General features: G+C 39.9%; 1 protein-coding gene across 1 annotated transcript; it reads right to left on the minus strand.

Annotated features, from left to right (window-relative positions):
* Nucleotides 1-9,668: 9,668 nt before the first annotated feature.
* Nucleotides 9,669-10,088, minus strand: LOC139693723 (histone-lysine N-methyltransferase SETMAR-like). The gene has a single exon (XM_071591988.1). The coding sequence runs from the start codon at nt 10,086-10,088 to the stop codon at nt 9,669-9,671; it is 420 nt and encodes a 139-aa protein (XP_071448089.1).
* Between the last annotated feature and the right edge of the window lie 997 nt (nt 10,089-11,085).

Below are 11,085 nucleotides of genomic sequence, written 5' to 3' on the forward strand. Positions count from 1 at the left end.
TATAGTATATGTGTATAAGTTTTTATGTAGGGTATATATGTTTTTTATGCATGTTTTCACGTCTCTTATTTCATCTCCTTTAATTTATCGAGTAAATTTATCCGCCTTTTAATGCATGAAGCCGATTTTCTGTGATATGGAGCTGTATATATTCCAAGTGTGATCTGCAAAAATGGTTGACGGTCATAATGATTCATAAGTACATAATTCGGTCCGAATCACGCAATTATGTCCATTATACTTTACATGGAAGTATCATTTTCAATTAATTATTACAAATGGATGGAACATTATGTACGGATACATGGAGATAATAAACCCGTTACATGACACAGTTGTGAGGTGGAAAAGGAATGTCCAAACTGGCCACCTGTCCCTTAGAGACGATCCAAGAAGTGGACGACCATCACTCACGGATAATCCTTCCACAGTGAAGAAATTGGAAGGCTTTATCCTTTCAAACAGAATACTAACCTCCCAAATGATCATGAATGAGACTGATCTTAGTTGCGGCAGTGTGTGGAAAATTATTCACGAAGAACTGCACATGTCAAAGGTGTCGAGCAGGCTGGGTTCCGCGACTACTGACTTCTTTCCAGAAGCAAACACGGTTCGATCTGCAAAGCGACTTTTTCTCATTTCCTGAACTCAAAAAAAGGATTTGGGGGGGGGGGCAGAGATTTGACAACACCAATGCCGTAATTTAACTGGCGGAACAATGGTTTTCAACGTAATTCGCTGAGTTCTACAATTACGGCCTCTGAAAGGTCAAGAAACGCTGGGAGAAATGTAAAACTTTGTTTGGTTAGTGTCAACTATTTATAGTTTGTCAACTATCCAGAGAAGTCTTAGGAATAATAAAGTAAAATAAAAGTTGTTTCGACAATTTTTTAGTAATAATTATACCCTCCTCGTGTGTGTAATATTGCGCAATGAATTCTTATCTAAAGTGGACATATTTTTTAGATCAATTGATGATTCCAGTTTCAAATACCAGTCAGAAATGTTACACGATTCTAGTTGAGTAACACGCCATTTTCAGGCCCGTTTAAATAATTCCATTCCGACCCCGGAGGCGAAGATCGCAGGGATACTTGAGCGCCGCCGATGCGGGGGCGGCCATCATCAACGCCTCCTCCCCACCTCCCTCTCATCCTCCTCCCCCCCCGTACCCCTCCTCCCTCCCGAATCGAAGACACCTTGGCTTTCGTCGCAAACACTTTCCCACGGTCACCGTGGTCCTCGCGTCCTTCCGAGGTCATTCACCGCTCACTCTCCCATTAATCGCCACCAATTCAAGGGCGCATATTACAAAAAAAGACGTATTGATGACGGCCGTATTTTTTTCAAACGAATTCGGCATTAGATGCCTTCATCGTCTCTCGTTTATCTTATTAAGGTTCCTTCAGCCCATGTCTTCGCATTCTTTCCTCAAGGTTTAATTTGTAATATCGCCTGTTCGTAGGTTGTCGGACGCTCGAGGTGGCGTTGCATGCCGCTAACAAAACACTCCTCACGCTGCGAATTTTTAAGCTAATACACTTGGCGGTGTGGTCTAACGTCTTCCGGCATATTCCTATGATGATATATCTACCTAATTCATTTCACCTTGACCTTTGCAACTCCATTACCTGTCTTCCCAAAAGTTATTACCGGTACAAGATTCCTTGCTCAAATGTTGCGGTTATCTAGTTATAGGTGCCATAGGTAATCCTTTCGAAAATATATAGTTTGAATGTTTTAAACTTGTGTATATAATATATAATTTATAATTGGCGTCCATATTAAACTTAAAAAACTAATTCTTGCTAACATACGGTAATGTTTAAGATAGTTCAGCATAAGATAATTATACTCTATAACACAATTTATCAACAGACTAAATGAATAAGTTACGACGTGGTAGTTTCATCAAAATCTCAAAAGGTGTGATAAAATACATTTGATTTGGGGATTTACATAAAAATATGCCATTAAAACATTAAAAATTAAACTAGAAAGCACATGCATGTATACGTTGATTTCAGAAATAGTCAAATGAAATTATTATTTTATAAAAGATGGTCTATGTTTCACAATTTCGTCTTTTTGGAACTTGTTTTAACCCATCATTACCCAAAATGTTTATCGTCTTACAACGAAAAAATATTGCAAATCGTCTATATTGGTCATCGACTTCTGTGAAAGGTCGAAGAAAAGTGCAGGATTTTTTCAATATTTTCATTAGCTGTTAAAGAAAGGGTTCAAACCTCATATTTTCATTTTCATGAAATAATTACCTTATTCAGTTGAAAAACGTGTCAACTTTTATGTACTAATGTCATCAAATATTTGTATAATTTTAATATTTTGCAGTATTTACCGAGTATCCTTTTTGTAAAAGTAGTAATAAACTCCGGCGCCGTTGGGACCCCTGGGTGTAAAACCCTTTAAAACTGATCCTTGGTTCTCTCTCTCTCTCTTCTGTTCACTGCTGTTGTTCCCTCGCGCGGCTTTTTGCCCGACTGATTTACGCGATCCTCCCACGAAACCGCACATCCTTTTAAACCAAAGTAACCCCCGAATTATCCTCCCGGCATCGCATAAGGGCGTGATTTATAAACAAGCCACACAAACAGCCTCTCGCTTCTCACGAGCCCACCCTCGCTCCGGACGAACCCTTTCGAAACACCAGACCCCTACCCCTCCCCCCCCCTCCGTGCCCCTACCCACTTCCATGCCCCAGCTCACCCCAAACACCATCGTCGAGGGCGAGAATGAGCGTTTGTCTGGGGGGAACGAAGTGGTGATATGGCGATGGGGTTGGAGCCCCCCACCCCTTCCCCGTTCCTCCCTCTCCCATCGCCAATAAAAGCAGTAGTCCCACCCCCTCCCCCTTCTCCCCACCTCTCTCCCCTTCTCTCTTTCTCCCCACTGCGGTAATTTTCTCTCTTGGCGAAGTTAACGTTCGACAAGCACCGGTCGAGGGAGAGAGCGGGATGGGGTGTGGGTGGGCGGGAAGGGAAGATAAACGCATGAATTCCATTCCGCACCCCGTCCCACGACCTCCATTCCTTCATCTAGCCCTTGCCAGTTTTAGGCCAAGAGGATCATTTATAATTGTTTCAAGTTGTAAATAAATGATAGAATTGAGGCAAGGCTATACGTAATATGTTCTACGAACAGACTTTCTTTGAGTCTTTAAATATTAGGGCCAGCTCTATTCGGCATGAAATAAAGTCGTGGTAACTTTTTACAGTATGAGAACTAATTTGGAGGAAAAAGATAGATATGCTTTTGTGTTTTTTGTATTGAATGATTGCCGTGGTAGCTCATTAGTTTCGGAACGCTTTAAGTGTTTATGTCCGTATGAATACATAAAGCCTATCCACTGCAGTAAAATTTAGCTCATATCGTTTTCTTGATTCGTGCATGCAGGAAATACTGCCGAAACCTATTTTTACGGTACATGTTACTACTTATCACAAATTCCAACGCGTGTAAATTTCGTGCAAAATGTGTGCGAAACTTATCTAAAAAACTTTTAATCATTTTGTGATACTTTTTATTTTAGGAGCATTTGTTATACTCGCAATCGTGTGTTTAACCAAGGTATTTTTTGATGCATAAATATACGTTAGAAAATAGTTCTTACCCTTTCATCCAAAATAAAGAATGTCTCTGACGAAAATATCTAATGTTAAATGTACTAAAATCAAGAAAACACATATTTTGAAACTTGAAATTCGATATTAACCTTTTCGTTCAATTATAGCATGGCAACAGTAATTAGAAATTATTTAAGGAACTGGGAGTAAGACTAGTGGCTATAATTAAGTAAATACGATAAATAATGGGTATTCAAAGTTTAAAAATAAATACTGATTTCAAGATGAATACTATCACTATAATTGATTATAATCGTACATAGATATGCTATGATATCAAGTGTTTTTTAATAATACTATTCAACCATATATAATTTGAAATGTTATTCAAATACATACAATAATTCACTAAGCATCATTCAATTTAAAGTATCTACCATAATATTTGTAGGAAAATTATAGAAAACAGAAGAAAAGAATAGTTATCACACGAAATGAATGGTTGTTTATATTTTGCAGGACATAACTGGGAATAGCTACAACCAAGGGAATGATGATTCAATTGTGCGAGGGAATATATGATATAATATCATTGGCTGTCCTTATTTATTGCTTTTGATTTTAGAATTTTGGATTGAGCCGCCTAATGCTATGTGTCACGTATTTATCTTTAGTAAAGTAATACCTTCGTAACATTAGCCACTTTTAATAAATTACGGCAGGATTGTTTTCAAAATTTGTTTAAAATTACTCGAACGTAGTAATTCAGCCTGCCAGAGTAATTTAAGACGAGATTTGGTATGTCCTCCTTTTTCATGAGGAAAATTCTAAAAACAACGGAATTCGCTAAGTTGTTGCACATTTTTTAAGTCCCTGAAGTTAAAAGGAGGTTATATGCAACCATTCATTTTAAAACACTTCAAGTAAGTTACCTCAGAAAGAATATCCACTATATTTAGCGGAGCACTTACCATAAATCAATAGTTTTAATTCATTAGGATTACAACTTATTGGAAAATTTCTTTTAATGCCTTGTACATCTAAAATCTGATTTTGGAGCGCAGGGTGTGTAAAGATGAATGAAGCCTATCCACTCCTGTAACTGAGATTCCAGACAAAACTGCGAAACGAAAGACGGGAGAGCGCTGAAAGGACACAGAATGAAAGGCGACGCCGAGGGAAAGAGGTGGCGGTTGAGAGTGCGGTAAGAGCGTGCGGATGGAGGGTGCGCTGCGGGGGGCGAAGGGGGTTGGTGGGGCGCCCCGTGTTTCCTCCCCTCCCCCCCTCCACCACCCTCCCTGGGGGAAGCGAGCTAATCCTCTCTCCCCCAGGGACGAGATTAATAAGAGCAGAGCGAGGGGGATGGAAAGCAGGGAATGATGGGAAAAGGGATCGAGGGTCCCTGAGAACCCTTCCAGAAAGGACGGGTGGCGGCTCGAGGGTGTGAGTGGAGGGGGAGGCGAAGGTGGGGAGTTTCCTGCAGTCTGGGAGTGGAATTGAGTGCGAGGGGCGGGTGGGCGAAGGGGCGTGGATGGCCTCCTGGGATGGAGGGGGTTGGGGTTGGGGCGGTGGGGCGAGGCTTTGGATTGCGGAATGAGACGCGAGAGGGCGGCGGGCAGGAGGAGAGGCCATTCCGTAGAAGGCGAGAATCTTCACTGGCAGTATTAACCTTAATAGTCTCCGCTCAAGCACTTACTTGGTCGCTCCTTAAAGTAAGTAATCCTTATCGTCATGAGAGGAGGAGCCTGCAGAATCAAAAGCCGAGGCAATTTCAGAAGTTGCTGGTATGGAGTTGGTGTGATATAATTAATTATTGATGCTTTCATTTATTCAACAGTTTCGACGGTACATTTGGAACGGCAGCTTTTATATATTAAATTCCTCTTTCCATATGTAAATTTAGATTAGTATTAAAATGTTCTTGCGTGTAATTAAAATAATCATCATCAACGGTCATCACTTTTTGTTTGATGGTGGCAAGATTTTCCCTGAATTCTCTCATCCGGAAATGCTTTCATGTCTTCATGTTTCTCGTTTCGCATCCGCTGTTATCTTTTTGGTTCAGGTATTTCTCCCGAGGAGCTTCCTCTGAAATTCTTTTCGTTCAACTCCTCTTTGTTGCAATCTTCAGCAAACGTCTGAACTCAAATTTGAGTGCAGTGAGTTCATCTTTTCTTCATCTTCTCCTTCATTAATTCCGACTACTTCATGCATCCACCCTCTGTTGAGCGTATTCTATTTTGTAATGTAGTCCGTGCATTAAATCTTACTCATTCAAGGCGCCTAGCCAAATAACCGATTAACTTCTATATTTGCCTCTTTGCTCTCAAAAAAAAAACAAAGAGAATATAATGATGATTGAAAAAGAATGAATCTTCTCTCCACCACGAAAAAAATTTTTCAGATGACGCTAAAAACAGATCTTGATTTTTTTAGCTGATAATCCGGAAAGCATAATTATTACTTTATGAAAATTATTATAGTAATTCATAATTTTTTTACACTTTAAATATCAAGTCATATCGGCCTCCGTAGTGTCGCACGCCTATCAGTCAATGAACATTTGAGATGTGAATGTTCAAGATGTAGCAATTGCTCTTAAAGGGTGTTCTTTTGCTACGTGAAAATACTGCGATTCTTAATTGTGTACTCAAAAGTAATTTTTCCCGAGTACCACTGTGCTGGAGCAATGAACTCAAAATATCTGAATCTTTGAAATATTTTTATCGAATCCCCCCGATACTAATTATTCCTAAACCCAATTGAGCGTGGAGTTCCAGCATTCAGGGTCAGGGGACAAGTTGCTTTTCTTGCGGCTCTCCAAATAAAATAACATTACTTAATACGAGATCTAGTGGTGAGGGTGTATATTCTTGCTATGTTCACCTATTATGAGCTTGGGGCCCTCCTGCCAGTAGCCGCTCGGCCCATCGGCACCACGGTCCATGCCATCGATGAGCTAAAACCGACGAAACGATCTTTCAAAACGTGTCGACAACATATTCTGACGTATTCCTTATTTTTTTCATATTTGCTCGGTAGTGATAACGAAAGAATAAATAGAAAACATTAACGAGAAAAAATTGAACTCATTGAGTCCTGGGGGCTGTATGAAAGCTAGACTAAGCAGTAGTCCTGGAATTTTACCGATCAATATACGGGAATCTCCACGTTATGAGGCCGAAGAGAAAGGGAAATGTCCGCAATTGCTGAAAACCATGGAAACATTTCCAACTTTCAGTAAAACGTCGCATATGCAACTCTCGCCAGTTGATTGAATTTGAATTTTCACATTTTGTTCTTATTATGTGAAAATATGGAAATTGAAATAATATTTAAATTTCATATTATACATGAATGACACAGCTGTGTGTGTGGAGCTGAGGGTGCCCAAAGAGGCTTGCCTTGGACACCCTCTGCTTAATATTTTTTCACCTGCTACAAATGCGGCCTTTCATTTAAAAAATATGGCGTATATTAGATTATAAACAGCTCCACTGTGTTGTCGGAACAAATAAAGATCGTCATTTACTTTTACCCTTTCCTTCTAAGTGTAAAATAATCTTTCGGCGATTAAAATACCTACAATTTGAACACATTTCTTAAAATAATTCAGATCACTGACGCGTAAGCATGTATAGGAATTAAACGATTCTCTTAATCCAATATAAGAGCTTTCTACCGAGCGTATACGTATACGCATGTATTCTACTTAGTTTAGGATTTTTGAATTCGCATAGTGATGAAGGGAAAAGAATGACACAAACAATCAGTCCGCGCTTCTTCTTACTCGAAATTCAACTTGTTGTAAGCCTTCATCGACGGATTCAAATGGCGGCTCAAATTTAACGAATGAATAAATGCAAATTGTTTGGTGCGTTTTTCTTTCACTTTATTTCCCCGAGCTAGTAGCGCCTCCCGACCTGACGCCACGACGACCCATCGCAGAATGGAGTGTGTGGACGGGTTCGGGGGGCGGGGGAGCGCATTGAGGGGAGGGAACCCTTAACGAGGCGTGCGTGTATCGAAAGGGGGGGAAACGGAGAGGGAGGAGAAGGGGGCGGGGAATGATACGGGCGGCCCCCTCGGGATACGAGCACGCATACATACATATATACGTACACGCTGTCGGGTCTTAAAACAACCCTCTTCACGCCTCTCTCCACTTAATTGGCGCAGTTTTTCGCACCCCACCCCTCTCCCACTTCCCCCCGTCACTTTCTTTCAATCCTCGAGAGGGCGCTACAGGGAATGGAATTCAATTACGCGTCCACGGAACGCCCCCCCCGACCGCCTCCTCCTCCTCCCCTCACATTCAACCCCCACCCCAGCACGAGCGGCCCCCGTCGCCCCCTCCGCCCCCCGCGCACCCCTTTTGACACTCCGTGCGTGAATCCCGTCGAGGTGTCACCGGGGGCCGGAGGGGAAGCGGCCGGAGGCGGGGATGGTATGAGTGCGATAGGAGTTTGTATGAACCTGCCGACCCCCCGGATGTCTTTCAATCTCTCCGCCTCCCTCACGACCCCTCCGACCCCGGGAGGCCCCCCGGCTTCATCCCCGCCCCTTGATCCCCCGCCCGCGGGACCACCCTCACTCCATTATCCGCTCTCGACTCGGCCCTCCGTCACGCCTGCCCCCCCCCACAGTTCCCAGGTCACACAGGCCCCCCAATCAGCCCCCCCCTACGATACACACACCCGGCTCAGCAGCACTTTTGATCACCCTCCTTCCCCCTGGCCCTATGACCAGCTATTCACTCCTTCCCTGGCAATCCGCTGTTCCGTTATTAATGGACCAGAGGTCACCATGTTGCCACCGGATGCCTTCCTAGTGGCTCCTGAGGAATTTATCCTCACCCTGTTCTTCCCTGTTCCGTTTGATACATTTTTCTATAGGTTTTTATTAGTGTATAATTAATTCAACGCACACACGCACAAATTATGTTTGCATTTAGAGCAAGAAGTGAAGATTTTAATTTTTTTCATCAATGTACACACACACATATATATATATATATATATATATATATATATATATATATATATATATATATATATGTATATATATATGTATATATATATATATATATATGTATATATATATGTATATATATATATATATATGTATATATATATATGTATATATATTTATGTATATATATATATTTATGTATATATATTTATGTATATATATTTATGTATATATATATTTATGTATATATATATATGTATATATATATATGTATATATATATGTATGTATATATATATATATATATATATATATATATATATATGTATATATATTTATGTATATATATATATATATATATATATATATATATGTGTGTGTGTGTGTGTGTGTGTGTGTGTGTGTGTGTGTGTGTGTGTGTGTGTGTGTGTGTGTGTGTGACGAAAATAACTGCAAAACTGCAATAGAGGTTTATCGGGAAATAATTCATCAAACAAATTTTCTCTGCTGTAGTCACTTTTGCACGTATGTACTATATAAGATATCACAGGCACTGCCGTGGGCTCATGCCGCATGTGAAAAGTAGGGCTTAGTGCAAGATAAAATATTGCAATGTATTTGTTTACAAACCCATTACTTCCATCGCTTTAATTATGTAACTTTGCAATATTTTGCTAACTAATGAGCGAAAAATAATCTCTGAAATGAAATAACAGCAACGAGAGTCTTTATGTGTATCCATAAAAGTGTAGTAATTTTCTTTATTAAATGTCTATAATTTAAACCTGGTTTTAGGCGAATAATGTTGTTCATCATTGTAAATAGTTAATTTTAAACATATTTCGGATGGAGATGAAGTTGTAAAATGAAAAGAAAATAAATTATTATATTATTACACTTATTTAAAAGCGTCATATTTACAATATATATTTAGAATATATGGCCTCAACTATGCTAGAATGCTTATTTTATGCTAAACATGGTAACTTAAATAAGGTACTTAGGTACACATACGAGGGCGGTTTTTTTTCAGCCTCCTATGGGCAGTTAAAAAAATAGCAAGAGAAAATTTAAAAAATTATTTAATACTAAAAGTTATGTACACCTATGGTTACTTTTCGACATAATCATCCTGACGATTGAGGAATTTTTCGTACCTGTGGACAAGCTTTACAATACCCTCTCCATAAAATGTTGCCGCTAATGAATTTAAATGAGTCTTGACGTTGTCTTGAAGCTCCTCGTTGGTTTGGAAGCGTTGCCCTCCAAGCCACTTCTTCAGTTCAGGGAAAAGATGGAAGTCACTCGGCACTAGGTCGGGACTGTATGGCGGGTGATCGAACATGTCCTGTTGAAATTGCTCCTCGAGGAGCCGTTGGGTTGCACCAGCACTGTGAGGACGGGCGTTGTAGTGGATCAGAACAGTAATTCCAGAGGTTAGTATGCCTCTTCTTTTGTTTTGGATGGCTCTCAGCAAAGGTCGTATCGTTTCACAATAAACAGCTGCATTAATTGTTGCCCCCGGCTGCATGAACTCAACAATTTACACACCTTTATGGTCCTAAAACACGGTAGCTATAATATTTCGATTGTTATGAAATGTTATGGCTACCGTCTTCGTCAAGTAAGGTAATTGTCGCAATTTTATTCTTTTTTATTAATGAGAATCAGATGAACCAATGCAGCAGACTTGCACTTACACCCCCGGTAACTCATTCACTGTTTTCATGATGTATCTTTAAGCCTGGATGTAATTAGGTGAAGTTTTAAAACAGAATGTAGTAGTATTTGAAGTGCATACCATGTGTTGGGTCAGTTTGATTAAAGAAAAAGGATAATGGTTGTAAATAGTTTCTTTGTTTTGCCCTAAAAACTATTTAAAGCCGTAAATTACATTATAAACCAGTGTACTTAAAACTCTGGGATCACTCTAATCTACCTACATTTAGAATGAAATATGGAAAGTCTTATTCTTAAAAAAAATTTTATAGAAACCCAATAATTTATTGAGGCTCTTTCCATTTCTTTTATTACTCATTCAAAAGTCTTGAATCTTAAAAAACATTCCCAAATACTTGAAGAAATGGAGCTAAATATCTGCCTTAATATTAACCTTTATTTGATGATACAGGTGGACTGCAAAGTTAATTTCAAAATGTTCTCGTAAAAAAGTCTCGGCAGTTTTTTACATTTATTCATAACCTCAGGATACGGCAGTCCAGAAGTAGAGTATTTGACTACCAAGCAGAGGTCCCGGGTTTGATTCCCGGGCATCTCGGGCATTCTCATCTTCTCCCGAGTAGTTTGGTATTAATGTACCAGAATGAACCTCATGGGAAAACATAGGTGGCACAGGGAAAGAAACTGGCCCCCTTATTACCCTGATGTGTGAATTTACACATCAGGGTGATAAGGGGGCCAGACACACCGTCGGGCTTAGTACGATATTAGGTAAACTCTACTTACACCTACCAAACCGACCTTCGGGTTGATTACTGTTTATGGTTTTAGTATGCACAACCACGTAT

The sequence above is a fragment of the Hetaerina americana genome, unplaced genomic scaffold, assembly GCF_022747635.1.
Source record: "Hetaerina americana unplaced genomic scaffold, ioHetAmer1.1.p SCAF_1, whole genome shotgun sequence".
NCBI classification, from domain to species: domain Eukaryota; kingdom Metazoa; phylum Arthropoda; class Insecta; order Odonata; family Calopterygidae; genus Hetaerina; species Hetaerina americana.

What these genes read in the sequence shown, in the direction of transcription:
- LOC139693723 (XM_071591988.1), bottom strand. Translation starts at nt 10,088, where the DNA reads ATGCAGCCGGGGGCAACAATTAATGCAGCTGTTTATTGTGAAACGATA.